This window comes from Desmodus rotundus, chromosome 8 (genome assembly GCF_022682495.2).
Source record: "Desmodus rotundus isolate HL8 chromosome 8, HLdesRot8A.1, whole genome shotgun sequence".
Lineage (NCBI taxonomy): Eukaryota > Metazoa > Chordata > Mammalia > Chiroptera > Phyllostomidae > Desmodus > Desmodus rotundus.
In genome coordinates, this window is record NC_071394.1 from 43,828,094 (window position 1) to 43,845,050 (window position 16,957).

General features: G+C 38.5%; 1 protein-coding gene across 3 annotated transcripts in view; it reads left to right on the forward strand.

Annotated features, from left to right (window-relative positions):
• TOX (thymocyte selection associated high mobility group box) overlaps positions 1-16,957 on the forward strand; it is a 304,021-nt gene that overhangs the window by 261,534 nt on the left and 25,530 nt on the right. For all 3 annotated transcript variants that reach the window (XM_024572271.3, XM_045181717.2, XM_045181718.3), the window contains one exon: positions 9,132-9,362. In XM_024572271.3, the coding sequence (XP_024428039.2) occupies positions 9,132-9,362 (231 nt within the window). The remainder of the gene's footprint in view (positions 1-9,131; positions 9,363-16,957) is intronic.

Consider the following 16,957-nt stretch of genomic DNA (forward strand, 5'->3'; position numbering starts at 1 on the left):
TGTACGTGTCTCATAAATAGCATATGGCTAGATAATCTTTACTGTTAAATGAGATGAACTTCATTTACATTAACATAAATACTAAAATATTGGAGTGTTTTCTCCGTTAAGTACGTTGCTTTCTATTTGTCCCACGTATGATTGTTTTTTCTTTCTTACCTTCTTTAACATTGTTTTGATTTTGTTCATTCCATAATTATCTATTTTGAGTGGAAATTTTACACGTTTTCTGCTTTTTGAGTATCTAACTAACCCTGACACACAAATCCATAAGAGTCTAACATTGATCAATATCTTCACTCTTCTTATGTTACTTTAATTCCAAACACTCTCCTTCCAATTTGTACTGGAGCAGTGATTGCTGTTGTTCAGATTAATTACAATGTAATTAACTCCTATAATTTAATCAACTTCACAAATCATTACTTATTGTTTTTAGTCTTTTTCTTTAGGTTAATTCACATATTCAATTTTTTTCATCTGACCTCATTTTACGTATGTCTTTAAATTTTTTTTCATGAAGACCTGTTGAGAGCATAATTACCTAATAAGTACTTTTATTAGATATAGAACTTTAGATTGACAGTGATTCTCTTCTATTATTATGAAGATACTATATTACTCCATTGAATCCTGATTTTCATTATTGCTTTTGAGGATTCTACTGCATCACTGCTTTCCTTTGAAAGAATCTGTATTTCCTCTCTGACTAGTTTTAAAATCTCTTGCCTTTGTTGTCCTTCAGCTTCACTGTGATGTGTGTGGGTTTCTTTAAATTTGCCCTGAATTTAAATATTTCTCTTTTCTATCAGTTCTAGGAAATTTTCAGCCATTTTTGTTTTTTCAGATGTTTCCTCTTGCCGTTCTTGCTCCCCTCCATCCTACAATCCTGATAAGATATTATGCTAGACTTTCTCATCCTATTCTCCATAAGTTCTTGCTCTTATATTTTCCATTTCCTTGCCCCTCGGTATTACATTCTGACTAATTTATTGAAATCCATTTCCCAGTTCAGAGTAATTCTTTTTTTCAGCAATATCTAATTGGAAATTGATCTATGGAGGTTTCAATTATAATTATTTTATACTTGTGGTTTTTATTTGGTTCTTTGTAAAATACATTTGGACTTTTTTTAGTTGCTTGCTCTTTTTTCCATATACTTAATCTCTTTGGTTTCTTTAAGCATTTCCTAATTCCAAAACATGAAGTCTTTTGGGGTCTGATTCTACTCTTTATTGTTGCCGCTGGCTCTTGGTTTTAATGCCTTGTTTGATATTACATTTTTGTTGTTGGAATGAGGGCTGATGTTAATTAGCCTTTACGAGACTTCCATTAGACCTGATTTGAAAGCAGATTCCTTTAACGATGATTTGTGTTGGTTTCTGCCAAGCATTTTGGACCATTACAGTCTAGAACCACACTTAGCTTAAAATTTTTCAAAACGCCCAAACAGTATGCAGTCAGGTAAATCGATGCACATGCTGTCTTCTGTGTGCGGGCTGTCAAACGATGTTTCCCCTCTTCATTCAGTATCATCCTTGCACCTCCTGGGAAGGCACATGCAAGAGAAATCATTTTATTTCCCTCTTTACCTGAGACGCCAATTCTTTTCCACACTGACTGTAGTAGGAACCCTCCTGCTAAAAATCCCACCTTTGGTAAGCAGTAGGTTTTGTCTTCTGTCTACTGTGCCTTTGACTCAATTTCACCAGGTCTAGCAACTGTCTTCAAGATGAAAGCTCGTTTCAGTACTGTGCTTATTTCTCCCAGTTCCTGCTTTCACTTACTGTTTGCTTTTAAAAGTTTCTAACTAATGTGCTAGTACCTCAATGCATGAGTTTAGCCATACTGGACAGAAAGGGAGGTTTTTTCTCAAAGGCAATAGAATAAGTCACTAGATCAACAATTAAACAAGCCTTTAGGAAATACTTTTTATTTACCACTGTTCAAAAGACAAGAAGATTCCTGAAATAAAGTAAAAATGGTAGGCAGGCAAGTCTCTATAAAAGTTAAATGAAATCAGGTAGTGCCAGAACTAAATGTGAAGTCGCATTATCTACAGTAGGACAGAATATTTAAAATTGGAACTTCAGTATTTTCCACACTGCACTGTGTTTACTATGCAATTGTTCGACACTTTGCATTCTATTACATGCATGATGCTTTTAAAGAATTCCTTATATCCCAGCAATTGAAAAAATATATATCCCTTGTTTATCAAAAAAAAAAAAAAAAACAGTGTCCCATTAGTTAAAGATGAGCTTATCAAACTAGTTCTGGGAAAAATAATAAAATTCAGTCACATAGCCAGTTAGTACTTGATTTCAAATAGTAATTCCAAAAATTCATTCGAGTATCTATTAGGATGGTATTTTCAAGGTGTGTTTGTTCTTAGACAATTCATACCCTCGTTTACTGAGCATATTTGATTAATTCATGAAATAAAAATAAACTGAGGCTACACATAGGCCCCTGGCATTTTATACAGTGGGGCTTTATCTCAATAGCTATGCATTCTTTGTAAGGCAAGAGAAACTCTCCATGCAAAACACCAAGAAGTGAAACATAATGGCCCAGATAGGCAAATTTAGATTAGACCAGTGGACCCAGCAAAATCCACAAATATAACTAGTAGGTGTATATAATTGCAATCAACTCTTCCTCACTGTAAAGTGATTTTTCTGGACACTAGCCCAAATTTCTTATCTTATATAAATCTACTGAGTGTCTTTGCTAAACTCATCCTAAAACAATATGCAGCTACGTTTGGCAGAATCAAGGATTTTTTTTTAAAAAAATGAATTTGCTTTACAAACTGTGATACAAACACAATGCCCCACTCTTGTGAATCATTTCAAAAGTATAGCTTTAATATACGCTGTTCTATAATTGATGTTTTGACTCATTGAATGTACTGTTTTTATTAAGGATAATAATAAACCTAATTGTTAAATGAAAGAAGTATCACAGCTTTGCTGATTTCACAGTAGCTAGATGACTTACTTTCCATGCTTATTTGAAATTATTGTCATAAGGGGATTTTAGATGGTCGAGTTTAGAGAAAAAAGAGAGAGAACAGATTTAAGTAGCAAAATTTTTTACTTACAGACACAGTATCATCACCAAAAGTACTGTGATGTGCCCTGTTTCTATGGTGAAGATTTTATAATATTTACTTTCAATGATAAGAGTTCTAAGTGGAGTTCTATGTTGTTTGTTCAGCCTATTATGCAGATGGTGCTTGATTAAAATCTATTTTAAACTACGGCGATTGCTGTAAGATAGTGCGCACTCAACAGCTCTCCCAGCCTCCATCATAGGCTGTGGGACTGCTGCCGATTATGTTAAATATGCCTGTAGACGTTTCCAACTCCTCCAGGGACATTTCAATATCAGTGATTCTCTTTCCCTGAGAACCTTAACTCCTACTCTGGATTCTTAGGAAGTATTATCTAAACAACACTGTTAACACATGCTTTTGAAAGTGAAAAATTATTGTTTCTTGTGATAAATAAGTTAAATACATCACTATAATTAAGCAATAAGACATAAAAGGTGGCTTACCAGAAGCCTAAGGATACCTCTAGGGGTTTTAGAAGTAAATCTGTGTCTGCAAGTTACCCAAAGCACATGCATCTGTGTAAAGCTTAAGTGGAAGTAGTATTTTTATCTATTTGTATATGTATTCTTTTATTTGTGTGTTAATTGTGAAATAAATCTGTGGATGATCAGGATTACAGTTAGGGCCTCAACCTGGCTATGTTCTTAGTTGCTGTGATTTTCATACAACTTTCATATGTGTTTTCAAATGTCCTTTGCTTTGTAATTCTGAGCTTTTGCCCCGTGCTGTAGAATAAAGGTGTAGAAATGTGGGATAACCCACTGCGTGTAAGACGCCATAGTGTTGCCGTGAGGATGCGGAGACTCACGGGACCTGCTCCTTACTTCCAATGTGTTCATCATTGTGGGGCGTTTATGTGTTTGCAGTCCATGGTTTCCTCTCTACTCTAAAGGTCACGATGTTGGAATTAAATTGAACTCTCCAGTCTTGGAACCCTAGTAACTTTATATAAACATTGTACTCTAAAACAATGCCTAATAGACAGTGTTGTACTAATACAGTAGCCACTAATCATGTGTGACGGTTTACACTTAAGTCTAATTAAAATTAAATAAATTTAAAAAATCAGTTCCCCAGCTGCACTAGCCAAATGTGCTCTACAGCCACGTGTGGCTAATGGTTACCCTTTCCAGACAGCACAGAGAACATTTCCATCTTTCCAGAAAATTCTATGAGACAGCGCTACTCTGGACTTTAGAAGTCAGGGCCTCTTAGAAAATTAGGACCTAAAATGATATGCTTTCATCCATCTAAGTAAGAACTCAGGATCCAGACAACACTCAAAACTAAGGTCCAGGGACATATTACAAATCCATTTAGCTAATTTTTCCACCACGATCATCTCCATCATCACTGTGCTCGTTCCAAATAGTCCGTGGTCAGAAAAGCCAGGTATTTGTCATTATGCAACCCATTACTAGCATGTAAGTGGATCCAAATTGCAGCTACATTTCTTTCTTCAGGGAGGCTTTGCATATAAACGATGACCACGTGTTTTGCAAATATGTGATGGAACTACTTCCAGAAAGTCAGCCTTACACGTTCCAAATTCATTATACAGAATCTAAAACAGGAGCTCACTCCTGTACCCTCCCAAACAAAAGACAAATGCAAAATAAAAGCAAGACCCCACAGATCAGGAGGTAATGGCCAGGGATCAAGGGGCAGACGGCCTCACCCTTCGTAGCACTGCCCGAGCCCTTGGATACATTAGGCACCGACCACAGCAGGGAGTTTTCATTCCATTACAGCGCGTCCCAAAGTGAAAGCAAAGACAGTGTGCAAACCCAATGAGTTTCTGTAAGAGGAATATTGAGCAACATAATAAATGAGTCCCCTTTAAGCACGTTTTATTTTTTAAAAAACAGACATCTTTCATACATAGTTTTTCTTTTTCTTTTTCTTTTTCTTTTCTTTTCTTTTTTTTTTTTGTCTTATATGAGCCTTTGATGAAAGGCAGGAGATTATCTTAAATCATAGTTCATTTATATGAGGGAAATTCTGTAATTGGTCAGAATATTATGATCTAAGAATATAGTTTTAGTGATCTAGTTTAATTAGGAAGGAAAGGCAGTGAATCTTGAGAAATGAATATTTTACGTATATTCTTTAGGTTGATCCTCTCAGGTTTCAGTTTTCTTTGATGGCAGATAATTCAAACTGAGGTTCACAGGCGTATTTAAAGTGAGGGTATATCAATATGCTCTTGCTTTCAGGCATGACAAAGGAAAAAGTGATGTAATGTTAGAAGACTGGCTGGTAGTCTGGCCCTAATGGGATGACACAGGCAGCTTAGTACCTCCCTGGTACTCGATCAGAGATACAACAGGAGCTCCAGGGTGATGCTCCATATGCATAAATGCTATCTCCTGAAAATGTCCAGGTGGAGTCATGAAATGCTTGCATTTACTACACGAAGCTCTCAGATTGAGCCCTACAGGACAAAGCAGGAACATAGGGAAAGTCTCCAGACAATGAACTAAATCAACTGGCTGCATGGAATATTTTACAGTTTCCTAGAGGGTTGATAGGCATTGCCTCCAAATGATAATTTGTGTCTTCATACACTTGACATGTAAACCTTCTTCTTACTGGCAGTGACAGGTTCTCCTGCTTCCTCAGATCATCCCCAGAAAGTAGGGCTATCGTGTCAAATACAAAAGGGTAATTGTCCTTTCTGTGACAGCTGGCGTCATGTCCAGGAGACCTAAAACTTGCACCATGCTGTCCAAATACACATTTAAAAATGAAAGGATAGAGATCCGCAGTTCAAACACAATTGTGGACAATGGAGAAACTATTTAAATAATTTGGGGAAATCTTTCAGTAAAAACATCTACATGAAGTCATAGTAAATTCACCTCCATGTTTGACATTTGATTGCTTTCCAAAAAGATTGTCATAATCTACAATCATGGAGATTTCCATGTGTCTGGTCATTAATTTTTTAATTAAAATTTAAAATGAGTCCAGGTAATTTAAACATTCATTTCTCTATACGTTGTTTCCTATTTCTAAATATTTTTATTCCTTCACGAACTATGACCTCCAATATCATGATCACTCCATTTTTAATCTTCTTTACTGTAGGCTTTCTTGACTCCTTTTTATTTTTTCTTTTTAATAAATATTTTATTGTTATAAATATAAAAATGGTCATGTTTACAAAATTTGGAAATTATAAAAATGTAAAGGAGAAAATCATAAAGACTCAGCCTTATAACCCCAGGAAATGACTATTCGCATGTCAAGTTCTTTCAAAAAACCTATCCCTGTTTTCCGTCTTCCCACACACTGTTGTAAAGTACTGACGTAAACTCGTGAGGCTTGAGTTCCTGGAACAGAAACCATTTGTGCTTTGATTCATTCATTCTTTGAATTGTTTTATTATTTTGTTATTTTTTTATTACTACTACAACAAATGTTAGGCACTTACTCTGTGTCAGGAAACGTGGTAAGACTAGTGAGCAAAACCAGATGTGGGCCTGCCCTCATGGTGCTTCCACTGCACTGGAGGACGAGAGAAGGTCGACCTACACTAATTAGTGTGTCATTGCAAGTTTGAAATGTGCTATGAAGGGAAATGCAACCATTGGACGAGAAGGTGTGTATGGTGAGAAATCAAGTCAGGGGAACACTAAAAGTCCTTTGGATCTAGCAGCGCGGCCCTTGGTGACTTCATTGAGAGTTTAGTGATGGGAAGGCACGTTGAAGTGGGCTGGAGGGGCTGCTTGCAGCCAGCCGGGGCAACAGCTCTGAGGAGTGTGGTTGTGAGGAAAAGAAAGACAAACCTACACGTAGCCTTGAGGCAAAGGGAAAGTTCACTTGTTTGGTTTGTCTCTTAAGTATTTAAAAGCCAGTTGGAGAAGTAGAGTGAAGGGTGTGACTGAGGTGAGCATCTCCTACTCCTGGACTCTGATTTAATACTTGTAAAGGCAGCCTGGGCATCAGGGTATCATTATTAGAAAGTTTCCCTGTTGATTCTAATGGGCAGCCGTATTTGAGAAGCACTGTTTTAGGTCATATTTGCCTGCGTGTGTACTTTAGAGCTATTACATCAGTTTGCCCAGTATCGACAGTCTCAACACGCTAGTCCTCTGACAGCTTTATGTGGGGCCAACCACCTCACAGGCTCACTTCTCAGACCCTTCCTAGGAAGTTCTCTTCCAACGTTAATCTACTTAGCTTGTCAGCTTTTCAGAGCATCCTGACTACATAGGGACATTGATCTGCTTCTGTAGGCAAATTAAAAATGATCATCTTTTAAATATCTCTCTCACTAAAGACAAAGTATTCATTTAGTTTTGGGGTTTTTTTTCTTGTCTCTTTTTGGTTCTTGGACATATCTTTTACACTGTGACCTTATGGCATCACAAGTTAATATTAATCTTTCTGTTCATTCAGTGAATGTTTGAGAAGTTTCTACCATGTCATAATTAACATTTTAATATTATTTTAAAGTTTTAAATATCATAGAATATCATACATACTATCTCACAAAATGATGCATCAGCTGGTTTGTAGGAAAAGGAATAGAGGCCCAGAGAATGTATGTAATTTGTCGAAGACTGCACACTAAAGACAGGGAAGAAGGGCATGAAGGTAGGGCCTCTGAAGTCATATCCACTAGCCTCTCCGGATGTCCCTCTTCCTCTTCAACAGTGGCGATTACTTTATGCAAATTACCCTACATAATTTATCTAGCAATTTATCTGAGGAAACTATATGTTACATTATGTTTGCAGAGGTGAAAAGGCAATAGCAAAACAGCTGCAGAAGGAGAAGGTGCAGAGTCTCCCATGACACTGGCGTCTCCCCCAGGTGTGCACGGGCCTTTATGGGAGAGGCATGTGGGAAGAGGGCTCCTGCGGAAACATCACTGCTTGATATTCATGTAGCTTCATACAGTTGTAGAGGTAGAAATAAATCCTAGCCAAGATCTCTCATTCTATAGATATGGATAAAGTGGCATCACGTATCCTTAGTTAAGATCAAAGCTAATATTCAAATGCCTATGTCTTAAATACATTGTGTGTTTTTTCTACTTGCATCATGGTAGCAATTAAAATTATCCAAATATCCATACTTGAGGACAATGGGAGAAAATACAATCTATATTTTTTAACTTTATTTTTATTGTTTACACTATTACAGAGGTTCCCATTTTTCCCCCTTCGCCTGCCTTCACCCAGCCTCCCGTCTCCCACCTTCCCTCTGGTCATATCCACACTGTGGTCAGTGTCTATGAGTTATTCATACTGCTCTTTGCTGATCCCTTCACCTTCTTTCATGCAGTTCCCCCATTCCCTTTGACAGTTGTCAGTCTATTCCACGTAGCCATGCCTCTGTTTCTAAAAACAAAATCTATTTTTAAATTGAGTATAAAGCTGAGCTATTCTAGAAATATGAGATTCTGGATTTTAGACTCTAGTTTCCAAAGTTTTACTGGCCAATACGGTAGCCACTAGCCACTGGCCATATGTAGCTGTTTAAGTTTAAAATGATTAAAATTAAATAAAATTTAAAACTTTGGTTCTTTTTCACGTTAGCTGCCATTTCACATGCTCATTAGTGACACATGGCTAATGGCCACCATGCTGAATGGGGCGGATTACAGGACTTGACCGTCACTGCGGGAGGTTCCATTGGGCGTCACAATCGGCAGCAGGATGCTACTTATCAATGAGTTTCCTGAACGAGAAAAAGAAAAAGTTAAGAGAGTTTAGGGATCCTATTTAACAGATAATAATATTGTAAAAAGAATCAGTGTTATTATTTTAAAGCTACTTAAATTAGGCAGAAGAAGGATGAACGTGAAAACTATGGGAAATACAAAGTTTTACCTGAAAAACAGCAACAGCAACAAAACAAAGTGTCCCTTTGGAATGCATGTGCCTGTGTGATGTGTATGGATGAGTGTGTCTGTGTGAGTCTCAAAGGAGAACAGCAGTATGATTTGTCCACAAACTTTCTTTGTTCCTCTCTAATTCTAATTTTACTTTTATTTCAGATCAATGGCGGAGAGAAGCGACCTGCCTCTGACATGGGGAAAAAACCAAAAACCCCCAAAAAGAAGAAGAAGAAGGACCCGAATGAGCCCCAGAAACCTGTGTCTGCCTATGCGTTGTTTTTCCGTGATACTCAGGCCGCCATCAAGGGCCAAAACCCAAATGCTACCTTCGGTGAAGTCTCTAAAATTGTGGCTTCAATGTGGGATGGTTTAGGTGAAGAGCAAAAGCAGGTAAGAAAAGATGCAAAATAGAGTGGGAATCATCATGATTTGAGAGAAAGTGCATGCCCTCCAAAGAAATGGCTTCTGAGGATGTTGGGTGAGTTCTTCGGCTGCGAGAGCTAAGGCTGGACTGCGCCCCGTCCGAACCAGAGTGCGGGCGACCTTGTCTTTACAGAACTGTATACTCCTCTATTGCTCCTCTACAAATAGCGTGTTAGTCCTTTGGTTCAAAGTTTATAGAGTGTAGTTACTTTTGGAAGGACTTTTATATATCCCAGCCAGGATTACGTCATTCCTTAATGCTGCCGATGCGATCACAAAAACCTAACAAAATACTAAAGGTATTTTGAAAACTGTCCACACCTCTCTTCCGTACTTACTACTTGCCCTTTTGTCATCAGAACCCTCTGTGCTAAGTGAGCCTCAAGTTTAAGGGCTTCTGCCCTTCGTCATTCCCTAAGGACTACAGAGGAATGTTATTTAAGCCCACATACACCCTATTTCTGTGCTGTGTTAAACGAGACCAGATGCCTGTTTATTCTCTTCTCCTGTGGGTTGCCATGGTGTGCCCGAGGACCATGCTTAGGGAGGGCCACCTGAGACACTTTGCATCTCTGCCCAGAAGGGCTCAAGGAGGACGGGAATCATGGAGAGAGAGCAAATGTTCAGTATGTAGATGTCACCCACCTCAGCAAGCAACGCCGATCACTTATTTCTAAACCAGGGATTAGAGTGCCATTGTCACCACCTGGAATTTCATTGGCACAAAGAAAAAATTAGCATTATCATTATAGTTATTGAAAGGATTATGTGAATGCAGCTTTAGCTGTTACAGAACACTGAATTGCATTAATAATGTATTACTTCTGTACGTCAGTCTTGAAAGAAACATTTACCTTTCTTCATCAAGTCCAAGGAATTATATTAGAAACAGAAAATCTCAAACCTATACACATCCAGAAGTACCTATATATTGTGGATATGTATCTACATCTATAATGTATATAGTGTTTTATACTTTTAAGAACACTATCACGTGATTTATCTCATTTCTTCTGCTTAATACTTGTAGATACTTTAATCCAAACTTTGCAGATTATGAAATGGGGCTGGGTAGTTAAATTCATTCACTTATTCCTTCCGCAAATATTTACTGAGCATTTACTATGTGCCCCAGGCGCTGTTCTACAGACTGGGGATATACAGGGAGTAAGACAGAGTGCCTATTCTGTTGAATGATGTGTCTAAGATTATATAGCTGGTACATAGAACTACTGTGACTAGAACTTATCACTGAACTTACGGTTCTTTTCTAACAAATGCTTCGAAATCAATTTTAGTTGTAATGGTAAAACCAGTGGCTAGGGAAACAGAGCCTACCTCCCGACTTTTCTCCAACCACCCTTTCCTGTAAAACAAAACCAGGTTTTACGATCGTAAATCTCTATACATTTTCTGATGCCCTTTTCAATGTTGCCAGCCCAGGGATGTCTTCATAGGAAAGCACAAGGCCCACCATGCGGCGCACTGTGTTGCCAGGATGGAAAACACACCCCTGGAGCCTTCTCTGCGCGATCAGTTAAAACACCCATTTCACTATTAAGAGAGCATGACATGGTGTTTTGTGATTCTGTTGAAAACCTAATATATTGACTTGTTTCAGGATTTTAGAATTGGTTTCTATGCTAACTCAGATCAATTTTCCCTCACAGTCCCAAAGCTGAGGGGTGGCTCCCAACTGATATTGGCCATTCGTGGTAAGATTGCACAGTGACCCACTCAGTAGAACATGGCTAAATGAGAAGCTCAGTGCACACCGACCAGGAATCCCAACCCCACCCTGTTTTCTGGATGTTGTGATCCGAATGCCCCGGAGCTTCACCCACGATGTCACACTCCAGGACATGCCTCTCTCTGCTTTGATAATTTGTGTGTGTTCTTGGATGGGCACTGGGCTTCAGAGATGTCAACCCTTTTGCTTTGTGAGATAAAATTTTGCAGAGGAGACATGCAGAAAGTGATTGCCCTCCCTAAAGAGTGTGGGCAGCTCCTCTTCATCAGAGGACATACACTCCCCTCTGAGACTCAGCCTGTCTTCCCTTACCCCCGACTCAGCAACTGAGCGAGGAGTATCCCTCCTAGGCTCACATGTGCTCTCTTAGCTCCTACTTTGTCAAAGTTTTATTTCAAGGATCCTCAGTTGTCTGTACTACCAGCTGTCTGACTCCTCCTTATCGGTTGTTCTGACCCCAGATAGGTGACTTTTCTTAATCATTTCCCACCTTCACTAGAGGAACTCATGTGGTTTTAAGACTGGTGGTTTTAAAAGGCAGAAGCCTACGGCGCCCTTCCCTAACCCACGGCTGGTCCTTTACATTGGCAACATACAAAGTCAGTACAGTTACTTGTACCCATGTTTCTGGTGGAAAAGAAAAATGTCCTGTTTTTATTTTTCAATGACAATTGACATTCAATATTATATTAGTTTCAGGTGGACCGCATAGTGGTTATATATTTAAGGAATTATGTTCTTATGATGAGACCTAGGTAGTTCCTCAAGGCAGCAAATATAAATATGTAGGGGTTAACCCCTAATTCTATTACAATAAGGGCTTTTATGTTGATTATAGCAAGTGGGGAACATTAAGATATTTCACTTTCTTTTTATCTAGACATACAAGGTATTTACAGACCGAAGGAACATGAGAGTCACTATTCTTTACTGTCTTGTTAAAAAGGGAAATTACTCCCGTTCTCAATTCTGCCTTTCAGAGTTGGGGCTGAGACTTGCTGATAGAGATATTATCATGATTAGGATGTAACATTTAAGGCTTTTTAATTGTATACACAATGTTTTCCCCTCTCCCCTCTGAATTTTATTTCAAATGTAGTAAGTAGCTTATTTCAATTGTAATAAGTAACTTTTATTTCAAATTTAATAAGTATTTCCTTTGCCGGAAATAGTTGAGGGTTTTCTGGAGAATTTGTTTTATATGTGAAGGATGAAATTAAATAATAGTTGGCCCTACATAACTCATTGGGTAGTATAAAGCGTGGTTTACGGCACACCCAGGATGCAGGCCCATCCCAGGGACAAGCAGAGGGAGAGAGTCCAGTACGCGAAATCAGATGCTGTGCTTACAAAAGGGGGCATATCGCATCGGTGGGCCACTGCTCTGCTGCTGCACGGCAGCCCTTCCCTAACAGTTTGCAAAAATCGCCAGCATAGCGCACATGCCTGCCTAGAATGCACATTTGGACATAAAGAGAATTTTAGCAAAATATCCAAAAGTGTTATTATGGTGTATTACCACCTGTTCTTTCCCTTTATGTTGATTCATTGTGCCAACATAATGTAATATCCCTGTTTCAAACTTAAATTAATTGTATTTTACTCTCATTTAATATTCAAATTGGGGAGCGCACATGCTGCTATGTATTTTTAAAGGCATGTTGCTAGGGCAGAGAAGAGACAGACCCTGGAACTTCAACATTCAGGACAACGGTGCATGTTAAGGACAGCCCCGTTGTGTAGGCAGTTGACTCGAGTGAAGAGCGGGGGTTTCGGGAGCCCCAGTCGCTCAGAAGTCCCGTTGTCATGATAGCCCCCCATTAGGAACAGCTACAAAGATAAACACAGAATGGGAAAAATGGTCAAAATTATTGATGACTTGTTAGGGGCTCAGAAAATTACAATATTGAAGGAAAAGCAGCTATTGGTGAGATTGCCATTGAGTGTTTTCTCACCAGCCGGAGGGAACGTGACTGATAGAACTGGTGTGTGTTTACACCACATGCTTCCCCATCATGGGGCATACGCAGGGATGAGGAGCCACTGCAAGAGGGCAGGTCTTTGTTCTCAGACCCAATGGTGAGCGAGAAACTGTATGTACTTTGGTTTCTGTGAAGACTCTCTCAAGGAAGAAAAATCAAAAGAAAGCTGAAAGAAGTGATAAAAATCCTCCATGAACACAAAACCTCCCTTAAGACTCCTTCCTACCAAAGCCACTGAGCAAACTGCACGGATCAGAGCTCTCTCCATTTTAACACTTTGGAAGGTGGTGTGAATGTGGAATGGGAGAGAAGTGTGTTTGGGATTCCAGCTGGAGGTTTTAAATGCTAATGAAAAGTAAGACAATGGAGAGCCCATTTCAGAGGCATACCAAGTTGTTTTAAGGCACCAGATGGAGAAAGGGAAATAAAACATAAGTACTGCTGTGATGTTGGTCTTTGCCACTTATCTTTCACTGACTGGAACCGACAGAAGGAGAAAAATAATAATGTAACAATATCACGCCCTGCATATGAGCACTCCTTGGAGTTTCAGCAATCCTCCGCATCTTCTTTATGAGGTTCCAGCTCAATTTCCTGTTTATCTCCATTACTTCTGGAGTCTCTGATTCTGGTCGTTGAAGTCTAGGGTCTGGGTCCACAGTGACAATAGAGAGCCAATCAAGCCCTTCTAAACGAAAGAGTCTGTCCAGCTTCGAAGCAGAAGGGATTGGTCCAAAGAGCTATAAAGCGTTCTTGGGTCCTTTTTTGCCACAGCAAGTCAGCTCTTAAGTGGAAAAGGAAAGTCACCTTAAATCAGAACCAGATGTAAATGACTAAATGAACCTTAAGTTCCTAATTGGAGACACAGTCAGGCTGTAATACGTTTAGCAAATTACAAACAAAATGTTCTTGTTTACATTACATTAAATGGCTTTAAAGCTCCAGCCAAAGAGCTAAATAAACATGCTGTTAAGCTAAAAATGGAGTGGAAGGCCTGTTCAGAGTTTGATGTAGTCAGGAGAAACCACAGCCCACCGGGCCCAGAGAGTGTATTTCTGTAAATGCTCGTGGTGCCGAGGATGGAAGAGGAGAGTAGATTTACCTCGAGATCCAGAGCCTAATGAGCAGAGAGCACTTGCAGAGAACTGTTTGAATACTGTAACATATGCCTTCTTTCAGGATGCATAATTCATACCCAAGGATATTCGCCATAGCAGTTCAGTTCAATAGCAACACCTCATTATTTTATCCCTCGCTATTTATTCCTATGTTTGACGCCTCATGAAATTACTGTTAATGTGTTTGTATAAGGGGAGATCTGACACAAGTGGGAAGAATGTAATTTCCTACTCATTCTTTCCTGCTGCTGTGTCCTCTTCCCCTGGTACAAGTGGCAAGTGTAAATAGTTAATTTGCTTCAATTATGAGCCTGTCCTGCTAAATTAGAAGCAGCAGGGATATGAAGAGCCAGAATTATACTTATGAGGCAGCTGACAAATCCTCCGAGCCCATGGAATCAAATCATTTACTCCTCATTGGTGCTCAAACACCCACTCCATAAGTGCCGCCAGGGTTTCCTACTTTCCCCTTTATCTTAGAATAAAACTTGGACTTCATGTCAACAATACCTAAGGTTAACTTAAATCCTGTTGCACTATATAACTTTCACACATGTTTATCTTGGCCATTTCCATATGCATTTTCCCAAACTTTTTTTTAAACTAGGAATAAGGGATGTGTGAGATAATTGTTCATTTTATAAACTGTAGAAGAAAAGTCTAATATTCCTGAAAATTTGACACTGAGAGATTGAAATTACATGAAATGGTGAGAATATTTTACTGCTAAATGTTTACTATATGTGTTCCTGTACATACAGTGGTTGGAACATAAATGGGATTATTGCATGCAGCATAAACATACATGTACACATATAGAAATATCCTATGCTCATATATGGGGAACAAACATTTCACTTGAAAGTTTCCATGACATTGTCAGGGAGAGAATTTAACAAAATAATAATCATTCAAGTTGGTGGTACTTTATGTATTATTGATAAAAATGTTTGGGGTGGGTGGGTTGTATAGCTGCATATCAAAATCTCTATTTCCATTGATGTGGAAGATGCAATTTAGTACTTTTTTATGAGCACTCATGCTTATACGGACTCACAGAAGGAAAAAGCTGAGACTAAGGACTCTACCCTCAATCACAAATATTTCCTGAGCACCTACTATGTACCAAGCACTGCCCTGTGTCCTGGAGCTTCAGCTGTAGGAAACAAAAAAAGAGAGCAGGCCCCGGAGGTGATGTGTCTGAGAGAGGCATCCAGGGAGTTGTCAGGCCGCTAGGAGGAGCCATGGAGTAAACAAAGGTGGAACTTTTTGATTCACACTATGGGTCTGCCATACTTGCCGTAAGGTATTGGGTAAAATGTCTATCTGTTCCAGTCTATTTTCTTGTCTGTAAAAACGGAAATGATAAAAACCATTGCAAGATTTTTGTTGAAAGAATCGAAGACAATATACAAGTATATAAAGTGCTTCACACAAAAAATGCACACAATATGGGCATATTTCTAATGCCTTTTTTCAACCTGTAGCTCCAGTGCCTCACACCACAGCAGCCATCTGTTAGGCACTCAATATATTGTTACATGTAATTGAATGACATCATACTTGCCACAGTCATCCGCACTTAATAAATGAACAGATATATTTTGTAGCCTTTTTTTTTTCCTGGAAAAGTGGCTTGCTTCTGATACCTACCATTCCAGAAACAGGCCACACCATTATTAGGCAGGCCTTCTAAATCCATTCAGGTGTTCTCGACAAGAATTGATAGCAACATTTTTCTCACAATGTATAATATTTTCAGTCCTCTGAATACTACTTTTTAAAGTTCTTTGAGTTCTGGAATGCTTAAGAAAATGCTGAGCAAGTTACACAAGATGGGAATTTAACCGCATTTGAGGACTGAGTTCTATATAAAATACAGATGTGCCTTTTTTAACTGTCCTAAATAATAATAGCATTGAAAGAAGTTGCAAACATTAATTTCTAAAGGATGTGGCAAAAATTGCGGTTAAATTATTATTTCTAATATATAACTGTATTTCCAAGCATTTTCTATAAATATGAACTTGTAGTGGGGGAAGAAAACTGCATTTGAAGTCAACCTCAAAAAAACGCCTTTTAATTTTGTTCAGGGCTTGACTGGAATACAATATTGGAAGAATCGTATATTTTTTCTTAGTGTTACTATAAAGTCTTGGTTGAAATAAACTATGACTAGAGATTAACTAGGGGCCTGAACAGAAAAGAAGGAAGGAAGAAGGAATTAAATGGCATTTATAAGAGTTTGCTTTTTTTGTATGAGTTGAATGGATTGTTTGGGTAAAGAGCAGAAAGTAAAAGAGCAAAGTGACAGATTGTATTAGAATTTTTTCTATTTGAGTTTATTATAGTCACTGATATTGGACTGCTGGCTTCACTTAGGGGTAATTAGCCTGTGAAAACATGTGCACCGCTGGTATTTAGAGCATTTCAAAAATGATTCCGCGAATCACTAGATTACATGAACAGGATATGGATTCTGTAGAATTTCTATTTGATGTCTATCTACGTATGTTTTAGTTTAGCCATTATATATGTTTTAGTTTAACTACTGCGATGCAATCCTTAGATAGGATATGGGAGCTTTCTTAGAATAACAAGCCACAGCACATAACTAAGGACAGGATGAATTCAAACGTGTTTGGATGAGCTAGGGAAAAATGATAAATGATGCATTATGATTTTTAAATCCCCATCTGGCCAACTTTGCAC